Raw genomic sequence first — 17,543 nt, 5'->3', positions numbered from 1 at the left:
CCACACAATTTGGAAAGTTCAGAATGAACCCTGACTGATAATCAGGAAATTATTTTTGAAACTGAGTCACATTTTAACAAAGCTAACACTGAATCATTCTTTTTCAAAACAAGCATGAAGTGAATTCATATATAGCACTGTGCAGAAGCCAGAAGTCACCCTTTCATTTATTTAATTTACAGACAAAATGGCTATTAAGTACAAATTATTCATTTTTCAGTGTCAGAATGTTCAGTTTTCAGACTCAGGGGTCTTCTCACAGTGGAAGGGTGGACAGAAACACCTGTGAATTTTTTTAAATGTAAAGCACCAGTGGAGCTTGATTTTATCTCTATAAAGCCTACAATGTGTTTATTGATTTTTGTGGATACAACAACATCAGTGACGTTTCCAAAAGATATTTAAGCTAAAAAAAAGAAATGTGCTCATGGGGCTCTTGTGACTCAGTGGCCCTAAACGAACACTTGTACTCAATTCTCATTAATTTAAGTCTATTTTCATTTGGTTTTTGTTTTGGCTGTGTTTACATTTGTATTAATGTGGGATTCCTACAAATAAATAAAAATAAACATAAAAAGTAAACTACAGCATTGCTGGTGTCAATATTGAACTTTATAAATATATATTTTTTGCGTGTATGCCTGAGAGAGAGAGAGAGAGAGAGAGAGAGAGAGAGAGAGAGAGAGAGAGAGAGAAAGAGAGAGAGAGAGAGAGAGATTTCCCTCTTGATCGTGATGTGGTGGGTGGGTTTGTTTCTCTTCATCAGTGCTCCATCAGTGCAGTGAGTGCATCACTCCTCACACTCAGCAGGCACCGCTCACACACACACACACACACACACGCACGCACACACACAAACACACACACACAGCAGCGCCATGGACCTGCTCGGCTCTCTCGCGCTGTGGATCTCGGTTCTGTTCGCGGGTCCTGCAGGGGTCCTCGCGCTCGTGTTGCCGGACATCACAGAGCCGGACTTCATCCGTAGGTGCGTCCAGGCGCACAACGCGCACCGCTCGCGCGCCTCTCCACCTGCGGCCAACATGCGCCTGATGGTGAGTGTTTATCAGTCTATCAGTGATTATCATACGGTATAATCAGCATCTCTATCTCTACGTGGGAACGAGAAGACCATCACTGTGGCCTTATTGGAACACTGAAAATAAGTGATGCAGTGATTCAAATTCACGCAATTGTATTTAAAATTTCCACATAATTCAAATATATGACAACAACACAGTTAGTGCCAAACGTAAGTAAACAGGCCTGTGATGATGTATTGTGTTTTATTCATGTGGAAATGATGTAGACATTTGAGTCCAATAAATGTCCAGTAAATTCTATGCATTATTTTTAACACCTAACAAGGTGATTGATTGTTTATAATTAGGAGTCTGCTGAACTACTTATATGTCATTTGACTGTAATTATATCCTTAAACCGTTCATTCTAAATGTACGACAGTGAAGTACAGGCCAAAATAGCTTATTTATTCCTTTGTGCCTATATGCCAGACGACTATAAATACACACAATGACCCCTGGAGTTGTCATGGCAATATGAATAGGTTTTAAAATAAAGATGTGTGTTCCTCCTCTGAAGGGCAGTGGAAAGTTTCTCTATTGTACCCTTGTGTTGAAGGGTGGATTCTTTTCAAAAACAAGGTCTTGTCTGGATTTAGAGGGAGAGGCTTCCTGCACTGCAAAGTTTAACAGCTGTCAGAGCTTTTTTCAGGATGGGTTTAACTTTAGTCACCAAGTGCACTACTAATTTAACCTGTACTCTTTGTAGTACAGGTTAAATTAGTAGTGCACTTGGTGATACGGCGGAAGTTCTAAAGAGAACTGTGAGATGAGAAGTATCTTTGGTGGTTGGTTTAGCTTTAATTCAGTAGACAACTCCTTCGAGATATCTTATCATAAAGCCACTTCTGTTTAATAGCAGGAAATAGCCTGAAACCGGATGACTTGCACATAGTTTGGAAAGTTCAGAATAAATCCTGGCTGAGAATCGGGAACTGATTTTTGAAACTGAGTCACATTTTAACAAAGCTAACACTGAATCACTCTTTTTCAAAATAAGCATGAAGTGAATTCATATACAGCACTGTGTAGAAGCCAGAAATCACCTTTTAATTTATTTAATTTACAGTCAAAAAAGCTATTAGGTGCAAGTCAATTATTTTTCAGTGTCAGAAAAAGTAGAAAACATATTTAAGAGAACATTACACAGAAGCCTCAACAACTGAAGCTTCAGTTCTTTTTTTCAGGAGACTTGCGTTCAATTTTTATGAATAAATCTGTAGGGAAATATTTCCACACCTAAAAAGTCCAGCCTTAGAAGCTGGTTACATTTTCTGTTTCTGATAATCCAAGTAACCCAAAGACATTCAATGATTCAGAGGTTTGGAATCTGGAGTGGACAGTCTATTTACGGCTACACATCCTTTCAGACCCGTAACGTTGAATTGTCTTCTCACAGTGGAAGGATGGACAGAAAGACCTGTGGATGTGTTTCAGGTTCTTGCATGGTTGGTCATTTTTTGAACTCCAATTTTGGAAACTCCTGTTTTTTCATTTGACTTTAAGGTACAGGTGGCATGGTGGCACAGTGAGTAGCACTGTCGCCTCACAGTAAGAAGGACCTGTTTTCGATTGTCCAGCTGGGCCACCAGGGTCCTTTCTGTGTGGGGTTTGCATGTTCTCCTTGTGTCTGTGTGAGTCACCTCCTACAGTCCAAAGACATGCAGTCAGGCTAATTGGTCATACTAAACTGTCCCTAGGTGTGTGTGAATCTGTGTGTCTGCCCTGTGATGGACTGGTGACCTGTCTAGGGTGTTTCCTGCCTTCCACCCAAAGAGCACTGGGATAGCTTCCAGCACCAGGAGGCTTAGATAATGAATGATGAATAAATTAAGGTCTCTGTCTTTTTCACAGCTCTGTAAATCTAGAGAGTAATATATGGTTTGACCATGCTTTGTGTTATGAATATGCACACTGAATGTCTACATTCAGACCTGGGATGATGCGCTGGCAAGAGGTGCCCGCTCTTGGGCCAGACACTGCAAGGCTTCCCATAATCCTGTGCTGCAGCGGGTGGGTCACATCCACCCTGAGTTCCGGCGGGTCGGGGAGAACATCTGGCTGGGCACTCCATACTCAGCCTTCACAGTGGAGTCAGCTGTCCAGAGCTGGAATAAAGAGGGCGCCGACTACACACACCGAAACCACAGCTGTGCCAGGGTCTGCGGCCACTACACACAGGTTAGCTTTAGAGTGTTAGAGCAACTTTAAAAATGCCTGATGGCATCTTGGACCTGTGTTAAACTGTATATGGTCACCTTAAACACATTTGTGAATGTTTTGAAAATTCTGTTGAAGTAAACTTTGACTTTTTTGGCATTTCTTATTCATTTGAATGTGATTTATGTGTTTCAGTTGATGTGGGCAACAAGCTATAAGGTTGGCTGCGCTGTCCATGTTTGTTCTAGAGGGATTGACAACTTCTCCAGTCATCCAGAGTCAACTATTTTTGTGTGTGACTATGGTGATGCGTAAGTGAACCACTAAAGATTTTACACTCTGAATTTATTTATGCCACATATTTGCATTCAATCAAACTGAATAAGGTCAATAGACTTTGTTACCTCAACATAAAATGTATATTTTCATTTTTTTAGTCAAAAAATTCCCACTGGTTCATTTCTGTGTGCACTTGTTATTCTAAAGTTCAGTGGTTACAAGGTTCAGTCTTTATTTGGATAGTCCTCAATAGGCCCCTATAGATTATCTACAGATGTTCAAATGGTTAGCAAACTATCTGATGAAACTAAACAAACTGTCAACAGTAATAATGTTAGGATTTAGATAAGGGTTAGGATTAGGTTTGGGACCACAATGGGGGTTAGTTTTAATTATTGGGTTAAAATTAGGGCCAGGTTTAGAGTTAGGGAAAATAATACATTAATAGATTCATTTAATTGATATTTATCTAAATCTAAGTTAAAGGTAAGTTAAGGATCTGCAAAACATCTAAAGTGTACTTTCCAAATAAAGTGTTACCACAGGTTCTTTCAGAAGAGACAAGCTAAATTACTTTCCTTTTTGACTCTATGGAAGTCTGAAATAGCCGTTAAGTTATTGAGGATCTTTATGTTCAATAGTCAGTCGTCCTGAATAAGTGTGGCTTATTTTTATTGTGCTGTTATTGTTGTGATAGTACTAACATTATGTATCTGTTCTGTCCCAGTGGAAATGTGTTTGGCTTTCCTCCGTATATAGTGGGGCTGGCTTGCAGTAGCTGTGGTACAGAGAAATGCCAAGATAAACTCTGCAGTAAGAATCACAAAGCATTTTCATTCCCATGACAGAACACTACCTAATTAGCTCACTATTGTCATTATCAAATTGTCCATGAAGGACAAGCAGAATTCCTTAGATCATGACATTGTTAATTATTTTAAAAATGTATTAAATGTGTACACTCATCTTCTCAACAGCTGATCCAATCCGTGACAGTGATAAAAGTATGTATTGCCTACTGATTCATGTACCAGTGAACTGCTAAACTAAGTGTGATGCAACTCTCCTACCACTCACAGACCTAACATAACCTCTGCTTTTATATCTTTATTCTATTTCTGTCTTTTTCTTCTGGCCAGTTATAACATTTCTGCTTTGTTCTGATTAAACGTTTTACATTTTTTAACACCTTAAATGGCTAGGAGCCTTGGTGTGTCCAGGCTTCCATTCTTCACTTCTAAAAGTTATGAATAACTCAGACAGTTTGCATTGTTTTCCATGGCCTTAAAGTTATGGCATAAAAGTTAAATTATTATGTCAGTTAAATAATCATACTAAGTTGTTCTTGCTAATATATCTTGCTAATAAGTAACTGTCTTCTTGTAGGGTATGACTGGTCACCAGGTTGGGATCTTGTCCCAAAGTCTTCAGCTCACAGGCTTCTCAACTGGCTGACCAGCGTTGGATTGCTGCTACCAACTGGAATGTGCTGGCTTCTCTACTTTTATGCAACACATTGAAATCACAGAGTAAACCCAGTTCCAAGCTGTTTAAGCCTTATGTCAGTGCTTTCGAACTTCACGCCATCTATTAACAGGGGAATGTTATGAAGGCATAGCACTACGCTGAGTCATATGTGTGGCATCTTCCCTGCTGTAAAGGACTGATGCATCACCGTCCTTCTCAGTGACTCCCCACAGAACAATCTGACTTTGTTCTCTATCCCTTTCATTGTAAATCACATATCAATATCTATCTTATTCATAGAACATATAAAAGTGTATGAAACTTTTGAATTTTCATATTCTGACATGTAAAAATAAACAAAGATCAGTATATTTCCTCATGTGTCAGTGTTGACTCTATGTACCACAGGTGAAGATGCTTGATGACTTCTTACTTGCTAATGTCTGTGATCTGTGTATCACTGTTTGAGAAATTAATTAATTGCTTCATTTGCCTCATCTATGCCTCCCCAAAGGTTTCACTGTCTCCATGGAGACGGTTGTACGTATAGCATTCTGTAGGCAGTGTGAACAGCGTGTACACAGATGAGTCATGATCTTAAAAAGCTGCCTGTTAGTACTTCTGAGCAATCACTCAACAATCCAGTGTTTTCAGAACACTAACGATACCAGACTTACATCATGTTTCTTTGTGTTTGGGACATAATGTTTTTCACAGCCGCTCTGTACAACCAGACCTTATACTTATTATATCTCAATATGAAAGCAGGGATATTTTAAAAAGCAATCATAATCACTGTCTCACACACAAAATAGAACTGTTCATGCGAAGCCAAGTTTGGTATAGTCCAGAGCATGCATTTTCCAGACCAGCTAACAAGGTTATCCAAGGTCATATGACAAGTTTTTGAGACAAACTCACGAATGCACATGCAAATGCAATTAAAGATAAAAGACAAGCGTCAGAATCAAATCTTAAGTGTGGCATCCAAAAATCACAGAGGGGCCAGTGTGGAGTGGGGTTGGGGTCATGCATCATATTCACATGCCGTAATGTATCAATACAAAGTGATGCATTCAAATCCTACTAGGAAGCAGCACGCATACAGTTTAGTTTCACTTTGTTTTTTGCCGCCTGCTGCCATAGAAGCATGTAGCGAGTTTAGTGGAGCGTAATGATTTGCTGGTTGGGTAGTGATACATTATATGAGCCCCTGACACTAGGCCTGGTTGTACATTCACTATCTTTCATATTGTGTAGCCTCAGTCTATTGTGTGGATGTGGATACTGTGTTGAAATGTAGTGCGCACATGTAAGTAGTTTCAGCAGCTGTGTGCAGATCTGTAATCTGATTTGTATCACAAAGGCGTCCTTGTGTAATTGTATGTGTCTCTGTAAGAGAGAGAGAGAGAAAGAGAGAGAGAGAGAGAGAGTGTGTGTATGTGGGTCAACCAAGCTCATTGAAGTCACGAGAAATTCAATGGGACAGAGTCCAGTTTCACCACACTTACTGTTCCCGTTTGAGGGCTGCAGAGAAGTAAGCGGTGCTTCAGAGATGTGACACTGATGGAATAAAGGTTTTGAGAACATTCGGAATGTGGAGTTTCAAACCTGGAATAAACAAGCACGTCTGAGAGGACCAAAATTACAGGAGCTGGTGTGTAGGTGTGTGTGTGTGTGTGTATGTGTGAGCAAGCAGACCTCATCTCTGGGACGTGTTTCCTTGGTGTGTGATCAGCTGGAGCTGAGTGATCATCATCATCATGGTCTCGCTGGTCGCTGGAGTAACCTTGGTCGTGCTGGTTTCCATGGTGACACCAGACTTGGTGTGTGGGGGACAAGAGGGAGGCGAGGACTCACGACTCACACACACTCATCTCACACATACTCAGCAGCATTACACGCCTCAGACTGGAGGAGCACGGAGCACGACTTTCAACCACATCCAAAGGACAGTACGTTCTGACATATTTCAGAGTGATGGCATAGCTGAGGATAGTGATTACAATGTCAACACTGATGATGCTAAATTAGTGGACCCATATACTGGACAGGAAAATAAACTAGAGTGTCAGTCTGGCATTCGGTCTGAGGCGTCTGCTTATTCTAATGTCAGAAATAATGCTATTGAATTGAATGGTGAATACTTTGGCCTAGCTGATGACGAATGTAATGAAGCTGATTGTAAGGATAAGAAAATATATGGTAATACTGAGATGAAACATAACAGCATAACTGATGCTGGGATGAACAGAGTTGTGTGGAATAAAAAGCGCACTGATGATACACTGGACAACGTTATGATGCATGACAGAAAAGAGGCACAGTCCAGTAAGGGTCCTGTTGTGCTCACGCAGTCTGGGCCTGTCTGTGGACTCACCTTGGACAAAGCTCATGTGTTTTACGGCATTCCGTACGCAGCCCCTCCTGTAGGCCCAAAACGCTGGAGTGCTCCTGACCCCGTGTCACCATGGACACAGCTGTATGATGCCACTTTTCCTCGACCAGCATGTATGCAGGCTTGTGCTGGAGAGTTCTCTCAAATGTGTCCCCCTAAGGTAATTTTTCTTGAACCAATCACATGGCATTATCTAAACCCATTCACTGATGAGAACGCTAAGTGTTTCAGTGATTATTGATTATTTCTGTCACTGTTTCACCATAATTCAAATTTAAAGGGCCCATTTATTTTTCCTTGTATTTCTGAAATTTAAGCATTGTAAATATTGCACAAAACATGCTGTTCACTCTCCACTTACGATCCATATATGGAAACTAAGCTGCAAAAATAGCCCCTTTTGAATGCATCATGTTTAAGAAGTCAGAGCCTTCTGTCAGATCGAGACATCTGAAACAAGGGGCTGAAGTGGATTGTCCTGAGGACTTCAATCCAAATTTCTCAGGACAATACGCACAGAAAACAGTTGAGTGTGAATGCACATATACACCATATACTGACAGGTTGTTTCCTTATACTTGTGTCTATCCACTTATTCTAAGATGCTTCACAAGTCATCATGCGAGTTTCATGAAACACATTGTGATTGGTCAATTGCATGATAAATACACAATTTTGATTGGTTAATTTTCGAATATTACCAAAGGATACCAAGTTCGAGCCTTCTGCAGTCACAGACATGCTGATATGATTTCAGATACAAAAACAGACACATTGTGATTGAAAACGCCTGTGAATGTTGATCCTGGTAAATATTAGAGTGATGTGCTAGTCTAACATGCTAGTATCACAACATGTTAACTGACTTGGGTGAGGTTTGCTAACATCAGCTCTGTGAAACTAGTAGCGTTTTAGCAGTTAAGTAGGCTATTGGCAATTTGTAAAAGATAAACAATGGCTTAAAAAAAAGGCTAAAACATTCAGAAACGTTTATAAACAATGGACTGTGACTGATGTGAGGACTAAAAAAGTTTGTAAACAACGAATTCTCAAGTATAACTGTTTATTTATGTTCATTTATTTATTTATGTACTTAGTTTTATATGTCGTGGCCATTGAAAACGTTAATTTGTTGACTGTGCGTTCTAGGCTGGCACAGATTTATAGCGTACCCATTCTTTTCTCAGGACTACACCACTAGTCCAAATTTAACAATGTGTTATGTGAATTCCAGCCCAGACTGCTTTTGAATAAGACACAATGCACAGTAGCCAATCAGAACAGCGGTTATTTGCATGTATCAGATTAAAGGCACAGTAACAAAAAAGCCTGTTTAATTCTAAGAGATTGAGAAGGGTTGGAAAATGGTCAAAATTAATGGAAAATCATTTGGAAATAGTGGATCCTGGAGAATAATGCTGAAGGAAGAAAAAAAATGCATCAACTGCACTGCTTTTAAAGTAATATGGATTTATGCCTATGTGTGTTCAGACGAGTGAGGACTGCCTGTATCTGAACGTGTTTGTTCCTGTGAGTGTGGATCTATCAAAGCCAACTGTCACAGCCCTGCCTGTCATGGTGTGGATTCATGGAGGTGACTTCATTGCTGGCTCAGCCTCTAAACCACTGTATGATGGACGATTCATCAGTAACTACAGCAACACTGTGGTTGTAAATATTGAGTATCGCTTAGGTGAGCGGCACAGTACACAGAACTATATGAATGTACAGTAGCAGACACCCACAAATGTTTATACTGTTTATAATGTAATAACCGAGAGGAAGAACAGGCATGTAAAATATTTTATATGAATGTAACAGTTCTACTGATATAAAATCACAGCAGATGGAATGGGCCAATATGTTCCTGTATATCCACTGCCATACAGGTAAACACTGAAGCGAATATATAGGTATTATTTATATTTGCCCAATACATTTGCCTAATTTCAAGCATTTATGTGTGAGTATTTAGATCAAAATATCTTTAAGATTATGAAAACATACATTCAGTCAGGTGTGTTCAAACTTAGACTGGAACTCTATGTGGTATGGCAGTATGATCCATATGTAGATGTATGTCTCAGCGGACTGTGTGGTTGTTATACAGGAGCATTTGGGTTTCTTGTGACTGGGAAAGATCCTCAGAGTTCTGCAGTGGGAAATTATGGAATTCTGGACCAGCAGGCAGCGCTGCAGTGGGTCCAACAAAACATTGCTGCCTTTGGAGGAGACCCAGCCAAGGTGTGTATAGGCAGTCCAAGGGTGGTGGTAGGAGTAGGCAATTAAAAAATGTTTTTGTTATTGTTATAAATTACATCACTGCATTTTTGTGAGCATAATCGTAAAGATTGTCAGTATGTCTAGAACACTGAACTATTTTTTATCATAAAACAGACACATTGAGACCAATTATAGGTAGCGCTGCATAGTAAAAAGTAGCTAATTGGACCTCATTACACCATTGTTTTATTTTACTAATTTATTTTGACCAATCTGAACTAATTTCACCAGTTTTTCCTCTTGTTCTTGTTAAATTAGTTATTTTCAGGAAAAAAAATGTACTCTTTTTTAAAAGTGGCACTCCTGTGTGCAGAATGTCCATTTCAACTTGTTTGCAAACCTTAGAAAAATTCATTTCCTTCATGGAAAGTGTTTTAATGCTGCTGTATCATCCACCCTCAGGCAGTGGTGTTGGTAAGGTAACTGCAACTAAGTATGTATATTTATGTGTGTGTAGGTGACTCTGTTTGGTGAGAGTGCTGGAGCACAGTCAGTTTCTCTGCACCTGATGATGCAGTTCAGTGAGCCTCTTTTCAGTCATGCTGCCATACAGAGCCAGCCATTCTCCATCCCACTCAAAAGCAGGTACTATACACACAGCTTTCACCCTATTACATCAGTTCTGATGACAGTAATGATAATTATGGTGGTGGTGACTGTGATATTGTAGGTGGGATGCTCTGAAGCTGGGCAGGGACTTTGTGAAACTGACTAATTGCTCAGCGTCTGACCTGAAATGCCTTCGCTCCCTCAGCTCACATGCCATCCTCAATGCTCAAGTTAAAGCAGGTACAAATACACATAATGTAGATTCATGAACACTACAAAAGAACTGGCAAATATCTTGTCTCATTTGATCTATCCATTTGCAGGTTCTAAAATCATCAATCCCTTCCGCTTCTTGGAGATGTTCGAGACCTGGGGTCCATATATTGATGGACAGCTGATCAAGGAGCAGCCAATCATGGCCTTTCAAAAGGGACACTGGCAAAGCTACAAGCCTGTCATATTAGGTCTGTAACACTTCACTGATCTGTTTACTTTGATCTGCTATGTGAGTTAACATGTAACCCTGCTGGTTTAGCCATTCTTCAGCAGAGGTGGGTACAGTAGCCAATATCCTGAAGTAAAAGTAGCGCTAATGAAACAATGTGTAAAAAGACCAACATAACCAAGAGTAAAAAAGTACCAGGTCAAAATCTCTTCATGTACTGGGTTTCTCATAGAACTGCAGTGAAACGTATCGGTACATCCAGCACCTATCAGTATAGAAACTGAAGTTCGTCACAGTAATCATTCTGGGAACTTTTTGGTCAAATATTAAAGGCTAAAGCTCAAAAGTAAGAAGTTCACTAGCCTTGACAAACAGAACCCTGAAATTAGGAAGATTAGGAATTTAAGGACTAATTTTACTTAAATGTATGTAATTTTTGTAATTTGCATAACTCTGCTTGATGGTCTGCTTGATTAGCATGGAGTATCAATCACCCTAACAATGATAAGCTTAAGTATTTTGTATCCATGTAGGCACTACATCTGAAGAAGGTGTGATCTTTGTATATGGAGTATTCACCAAGTCAGTGTCTGTGCTGGAATGCATCGTTTACACCACAGCCATCTTCAAACAGCATGCTCTCAGCATCCTCTACAAATATGTTCCTCTCTACCACAACCAGGACAGACGTATCATGCTCTCACAGGTTAGACACCATGCCACTAAATGCTCAAACAACTCTGAAAAAGGTTTAATATGTAGAATGCTGGAAAATACTGAAACAGCAATTCAGCTTTCTTGTAAGAAGTGTTTCAATCTTGACTGCTTTTGGAATGAGGCATAATATGGGGCCACCGATCAGGTCATTTACATCTAATATCAGCCTTATAGGTCACCTATAAAGTCACAGTAACAAAAACAGTCTGTTTAAAGGATAAAGATGGTCATCTAAAAATGTATTATGACACAAACAAATGACCTCAGAAAAAATACAAGAAAATTATAGGACATGGGCCTTCTAAACCCAGTTTAGTCTGAATCTGATTTCGCTCTTCTTATCTTTCAGATTGTAACAGATTATGTGTTCCTGTGTCCGGCTCGACGTTCTGCCCACTCTGCAGTGAGTCTCAGTGGAGCTGTCTGGATGTATGTATTTGACCACTCCCCATCTGATCATAGCATATGGGCAGGGCTTACTTTCTGTTATGACCACGCCTGTCATGGGGCAGAGCTTCCCTTCCTGTTCGACTCTGCCCCTGTAACAAATTTAACACTCACAGCTCAGGAGACTCTCCTGGCCAATCGGATGGTGTGTTACTGGGGCGCTTTCGCCCACACAGGAGACCCGAACGCTCGCAGTGAGCAAACACCTTTCTGCAGACAGCAGAGGCTCCCTGCCTGGCCTCGGTATACATCCACAGAGAGCTGGCCAATTCTGAATTTAACGCTGCCGTCTCACCCTCAACATGGCAACAGGGACCACTTCTGTGACTTCTGGGATCAGCTGGACATTTACTGATGGAATGTATAAAATGTATTCTGTGCTAAAAGGCTGGAAAATTCACTGCAAAACTATTAATGTTACTCACAGCAGTTTTCATGTATTCTGAGAGAACAATGTTTGAATTTTGTACTCATCATTTCTACTTTCAGGCCTAATTCTAATCTTTATATACTTTTTTGGTGAGTGTACAGGCCAGTAAACGATCTTTTAGTGAATAACCTACTCCACTGCTGATAGTTACTTACCATTTTTAACAACTAATTCAGATGGGCTTAAGAAGCAAAAAATTACATACTAAAAGAATATAGTCATTTCAATTCAGTCAACATTTGGACAGATGGTAAAAAATAAGGCCTTTTATTAAGTAATTGCAACAGTGTCCAAGGCCTGCAACAGTGAACCAAGCCCAGTCCTGTAATAGTGTCCAAGACCTGTAATAGTGAACCAAGTCTAGTCCTGTAACTGTGTCCACGCCCTGTAATAGTGAACCAGGCCCAGTCCTGTAATAGTGTCCAAGGCCTGTAACAGTGAACCAAGCCCAGTCCTGTAATAGTGTCCAAGACCTGTAATAGTGAACCAAGTCTAGTCCTGTAACTGTGTCCAAGCCCTGTAATAGTGAACCAGGCCCAGTCCTGCAATAGTGTCCAAGACCTGTAACAGTGAACCAAGCCCAGTCCTGTAATAGTGTCCAAGACCTGTAATAGTGAACCAGGCCCAGTCTTGTAATAGTGTCCAAGCCCTGTAATAGTGACCAGGCCCAGTCTTGTAAAAGTGTCCAAGCCCTGTAACAGTGAACCAAGCCCAGTCCTGTAACAGTGTCCAAGACCTGCAACAGTGAACCATGCCCAGTCCTGAAGGATCAGTGGAATAAGCTAATGTTTTTCCCTACTCAAACACACAAGGTGCAACTCATAATAGCTTTGATAATTAATGAAAAAGTTAAAGTAGTGTGTCTGAGTATGGACAAAACACATTTTAACCCATTTCCTAGTGCATTGGTTCTTAACTGGTCTTGCCTAGGACCCATATTTGTCCTTGTCATTAAGTCATGACCAAAAAGCAATTCAACATGTTTGCTAAACAGGGATCATTATAGAGTCATTACATTTGAATATTTGAAGCGTCATAAAAGTAAAAAAAAATCAAATAGTAAATTAGAATTTAGAATTAGAACATGCAAATTAGCTCATCCCTGACACTATATATTCCCACATTGAAGACCCATGAGATGTCTGAACTTGTATAGATTTAACAGAATACAACTGTGAGTGTCATTTAGTGAATTTATTATATTTGGTGTCAGCTAACTAACTCTTCATAAACTTGCTGTTTTTGAGCTAAAAGGTACGAAATATGGTGAAATACAGGCTTCATCTTCACAGATGAATAAGCTAGTTAACATTTATAAAAGTGTTTTTATTGGGTTTAAATGCTAGTTTATATTGTGGCAGCAGTACAAGATTTTTTTGAAATACAGAAAGCTGCAGTTGTTTTTATCTCGTCATGGCCGTCTTTGTGGAGAGAGGGTAATTGTTTTCACAGCAGACAGTTCTTCCCTTTCACTCCTTTTTGCACACTAGCAGCTCAACACAGAGTCACAATATTTCACACAAAGAAAGGTAACAGTGTCCTAGTTAGTGTGATAAAATAGTTAAGGGAAAAATATTTTGTTTGATTATAATAATTAAAAATATCTGAGTTGATTTCCGTTCAGCTGGTGGAATGGCCACTAGGGGGCCTGCAAAGGAGGTTAATATAGTACAGTAATAGTCTCTGTCTCTGATGGTTTCTGGTACATAATATCCTATAGCCTTAGAATTTTTAGTTTTTGGAATGTCGAATTTGACTGAAATGCCCATCATTACTTGCCTTTCCTCACAAAACTCAGTAGGGTTTCTTGCTATCTCTTCTGTTCTTAATGTAAGAAAATACATGTATAATATACATAGTTTTTTGTATATATATTATATTAGACTACCCACTTTTGGGTGACAACCCACCAGTTGAGGACCACTGTCCCCTGGCTGTAGGTCAGTGGCTGCAATCTGCAGGTCATATCTGCACAGTACCGTGTGTTGCATCTGGCTAAAAAAGTTAGAATGTGGAAGTTGATTGAAGTTTGCTATGCTGGGTCTTAACAAGAGGTAATTTAGTGGTAGAGCATGAGTGGTCAATCAGCGTCACATGCCCTCTTCTTCACTGTCTTCAGCGGACGCTGTGAGTGATCTGTGCAGAGGAGTTCGCGTGTGTAGTATAGTCCCCACACACAACAGCCTGTTCACACACTGCAGCACAGACACCACCAACTGGTGTTTACTACAGATTGGCTCTACACACAAGGAACCTGATCCCGCTGGCCCTAAACCAAACCTTAACTCTGACCCTAACCTTAGCTCACTAAGCGTATGGCCCTGTTTGAGAAGCTGCAGCTTACTCATCAATTGTGCCTGCTGTTGCAGAAAATATCTGGGTCTGTGGGAGTGCAGTGATCTGGGCACGCTCAGTATGGCCTTAGCGAGAAGGCTTCGGCTCTCCGAGTCACCATGGTTACTGCAATGCAACAAGGAGTGATGTAATAGGACTTCAAATGCTCCACCCACAGGAAGAACTCCACCAGCTTTTAAAATTCCAGCCCATAAGTCCTTAATGGAACCTCGTGATTGGTCCAAAGAAGAGCTTTGTGACTGGTCAGGAAGTGTAGTGGACATGTGAGGCTGATCATGTGTCAGAGAGTCACTATCTCTCTCTATCTGATATTGGTGTGAGTCACTGAGAGAAACTGTGTCATTTGACTGTTCCCTCATTCTGAGAACTGACAGGCACAGATGCTGGAGCATTGTAAAGACGCCTTGGCTCACACATACGCTCTGTTCGAGTGGTCCAGGAGCAGGTGCACAGAGCACCAACGTGTGTATGTGTATTGATCCATTAGGAGAGATCCCTAGATGAGCATACCTGCACCCTCCTAGCTGCAGGCGGCTGTGGAAGGTTAGTGTAGTGACGCGCAGCATGGGCTGCATAGAGAGCATTTCAGCAGCATTGAGTTCACACAGCAGGTCCAGTTGTTCTGAGTCACAGCACTCCAGGACAGAGACACCGTTCAGCCGAGCCCACTCCAGCACGCACTCCGGCTGCTTCACCGATGATAATACCACGCTCACTTGGAGGCAGAGCAGTCTCGCTAACCTCTGCTTCATTGCGCTCTCAGACCGAAGCAGCCAGTCCTGCTGAAAACAAATACTCACGCTGTCGCCAATAGCAACCAAGGATTTATCTAGACTCTCACAAATTACCAGCGCTTTTACTGGCCCTTCAGCCTCTCTCCACACTGACCAATCACAAGCAAGCACAAGTCCTTTCACTACTTGTGAACACCCAGTAGGAAGTCCTGACACTTTTGCATGCAGCAGGGAAAAATTTGAGTGAAGGAATGTGATTGGTTCCACAGTGGTACTGTCCTGTTTGTGGCTAACCTTTTTGTAGAATTCACAAAGCAGAGGTGTAAGAATCTCAGCCTGGCCAATAGCAACTCTCCCTGTGACATACCCTCCCACCAACGCAGGCAAGACTCCACCTTCCAGTCTATATCCACCGAAACCAAAAAGAAATGAGGCATAAGGGACAACATCATGGGCTATGATATCATCCAGCTCCTTCCAGCAGAAGGCCAGAAGCTGATTGGCCAGTTTTCGGTTGGTGGCGGGGCTCCAGGATGCTTTGTGGTGTCTGTTTGCAGAGTCGTGAATTCCTCGCAGCAACGCAGCCAACAGGAGGATAAAAGACTTAGAACCATCTGCTGTGATACGATCATGCGCACACACGCACTCCAGCACCATTCTAAAATACGGGCAAAAACAAATCAGTAGGATTAAGAGTAGAAGTAGAAAGCAGAGACCACATTAAAGGGCCCATATCACGGAAAAACTAATTTTAAGAAGTAAACACTGATAAAGTTTCAAAATATACCATTCGCTCTCTGAGCTGAAATGTGTAATCTAGCCCTATAAACACAAAAGTAAGAGTGTGTGTGTGTTGCATACCTGGCCATAGGGTGGTCCAGATGTAACATAGTGAGAATGCGCTGTCCATGTCTAGTGATAAGAGTCTCTCCAGTGTCTTTGGTGAAGAGCACACTCCCACCATCTGGTCCAACACAGCGACGTACCACACACTCCAAGGCTCCAACTACACTGAGGCAAGCCTGGAGGGACACAGTCTCTGCTTCACACATGTCTCTCTGCGGAGACACACACACACACACACACACACTATTGATGTCTGAAGAGGTGGGTTAATGATTGTCGTCAGTACTCTGTGGTCATTCACAGTGGTTTGATGTGAAATAGTTTACTGTAGAGAAACTCACTGACTTAGATTCCTTTACAGCGGTGGTGATACAAACGCATGTCTACAACAAGAATATAGCCATTTTATTTACTATCCCAAGTGTTTATATGTAATGTTGATAATGGTTAAATAGTGGTATATCTGAAAAATAAAGTATTCTTCGGGAACTGTTTTGCCTTATAATGCCCTACATGTACCTCTCTGCCATGCACAGATTTTAAAAATATGTTTTAGACCAAAATCCCATTTCAAAACTATCATACAAAAATGTCCAAGACATCAGTCAGAGTATTTATAACTGTTTCATTTAATAACGTTCTATGATGTAACGTTAGCTTTTAAAGGCATTAAACGCTTCAGACTATCACCACCACTCTTTGGCAGGTTTCTCTAGAGCTGAACATTTCACATCAAATCACTCTGAATGACAATTTTATATATCTTAACAATTTAACTATGCAGAAATGTTGAACATTTTCTTAACGTGTTTGTTGCACAAATATTGGTTCAAGTATTAACAATAATCAGTATAAATAAAGTCAGTAAGCAAAATATGCAGCACTCCATTATTTACTCGCTATTTTTATAATACTTAAAACTGATAATAATGATAGTATTTAAAGGCAGCAAATAGACTTCTGCAGTATTAGTTTAGTTAGTTAGCCTATAAATAAACCTCCTTAGCTCCTTACCTTAGCCATTTATCAACTTGACTGCTAAGATACTTAAATCTAGGTTCTTTCTTTACATTTCTGTGGTCGCAAAACGAGGGGTTCTGTGCTTTATTCTTATATTACTCAAACAGTAAACCCACTTCATTAATACCGACCCACGACTAGCGCTCATGGCTCTAACGCTCCTCTCCGTCCGCTTATCGTCTCCAGGAGACCGTCTTCTTCACTGTCCCAGTGTTTAGTGAGGAAAGTTATTACTGCCCCCTATCGGGCAGCACGGTTTGTGTTTGGAGGATCATATGGGAGTTTAGTCAGAGCTGGTTTGAGGGGAGCGTGGCCATTTTCCATTTCTCCC

General features: G+C 40.7%; 3 protein-coding genes across 5 annotated transcripts; 2 read left to right on the top strand and 1 right to left on the bottom strand.

Annotated features, from left to right (window-relative positions):
• The first annotated feature begins 704 nt into the window (after positions 1-704).
• On the top strand, positions 705-5,362 carry glipr1b (GLI pathogenesis-related 1b). 2 transcript variants are annotated; one of them, XM_036585148.1, is made up of 6 exons: positions 705-1,055; positions 3,015-3,263; positions 3,438-3,553; positions 4,249-4,334; positions 4,499-4,525; positions 4,908-5,362. In XM_036585148.1, the coding sequence occupies exons 1-6, from the start codon at positions 879-881 to the stop codon at positions 5,039-5,041; spliced, it is 789 nt and encodes a 262-aa protein (XP_036441041.1). In that variant the 5' UTR covers positions 705-878; the 3' UTR covers positions 5,042-5,362. The 2 variants fall into 2 exon arrangements, with proteins under 2 accessions (XP_036441041.1, XP_036441042.1); XM_036585149.1 differs by lacking the exon at positions 4,499-4,525 and having other exon boundaries at positions 706-1,055.
• Positions 5,363-6,151: 789 nt separating this feature from the next.
• si:dkey-30c15.17 (cAMP-regulated D2 protein) lies at positions 6,152-12,645 on the top strand. Its single transcript, XM_036585550.1, has 8 exons — positions 6,152-7,546; positions 8,878-9,079; positions 9,497-9,630; positions 10,127-10,254; positions 10,340-10,458; positions 10,542-10,682; positions 11,197-11,369; positions 11,730-12,645. Exons 1-8 carry the CDS (start codon positions 6,752-6,754, stop codon positions 12,180-12,182), a joined length of 2,145 nt encoding a protein of 714 aa, XP_036441443.1. The 5' UTR covers positions 6,152-6,751; the 3' UTR covers positions 12,183-12,645.
• A 1,193-nt stretch (positions 12,646-13,838) lies between these two features.
• On the bottom strand, positions 13,839-17,415 carry bbs10 (Bardet-Biedl syndrome 10). Of its 2 annotated transcripts, none has more exons than XM_036585552.1 (3): positions 17,344-17,415; positions 16,208-16,404; positions 13,839-16,004 (listed from the first exon to the last, which is right to left on the bottom strand). In XM_036585552.1, exons 2-3 carry the CDS (start codon positions 16,396-16,398, stop codon positions 14,348-14,350), a joined length of 1,848 nt encoding a protein of 615 aa, XP_036441445.1. In that variant the 5' UTR covers positions 16,399-16,404; positions 17,344-17,415; the 3' UTR covers positions 13,839-14,347. The 2 variants fall into 2 exon arrangements, with proteins under 2 accessions (XP_036441445.1, XP_036441444.1); XM_036585551.1 differs by having other exon boundaries at positions 17,207-17,397.
• Between the last annotated feature and the right edge of the window lie 128 nt (positions 17,416-17,543).

This window comes from Colossoma macropomum, unplaced genomic scaffold (genome assembly GCF_904425465.1).
Source record: "Colossoma macropomum unplaced genomic scaffold, Colossoma_macropomum, whole genome shotgun sequence".
NCBI lineage: Eukaryota > Metazoa > Chordata > Actinopteri > Characiformes > Serrasalmidae > Colossoma > Colossoma macropomum.
Note: the sequence above shows the minus strand (reverse complement) of the source record. Positions and strands in the feature narration are given on the sequence as shown.

Coding starts and splice junctions, on each gene's coding strand:
- glipr1b (XM_036585148.1), top strand. CDS start 879: ATGGACCTGCTCGGCTCTCTCGCGCTGTGGATCTCGGTTCTGTTCGCG. Junction 3,264..3,437: donor TCTGCGGCCACTACACACAG/GTTAGCTTTAGA, acceptor TATGTGTTTCAG/TTGATGTGGGCAACAAGCTA. Junction 3,554..4,248: donor GTGTGTGACTATGGTGATGC/GTAAGTGAACCA, acceptor GTTCTGTCCCAG/TGGAAATGTGTTTGGCTTTC.
- si:dkey-30c15.17 (XM_036585550.1), top strand. CDS start 6,752: ATGGTCTCGCTGGTCGCTGGAGTAACCTTGGTCGTGCTGGTTTCCATG. Junction 10,683..11,196: donor CTACAAGCCTGTCATATTAG/GTCTGTAACACT, acceptor GTATCCATGTAG/GCACTACATCTGAAGAAGGT. Junction 11,370..11,729: donor GACGTATCATGCTCTCACAG/GTTAGACACCAT, acceptor CTTATCTTTCAG/ATTGTAACAGATTATGTGTT.
- bbs10 (XM_036585551.1), bottom strand. Junction 16,005..16,207: donor CTGGACCACCCTATGGCCAG/GTATGCAACACA, acceptor CCCGTATTTTAG/AATGGTGCTGGAGTGCGTGT.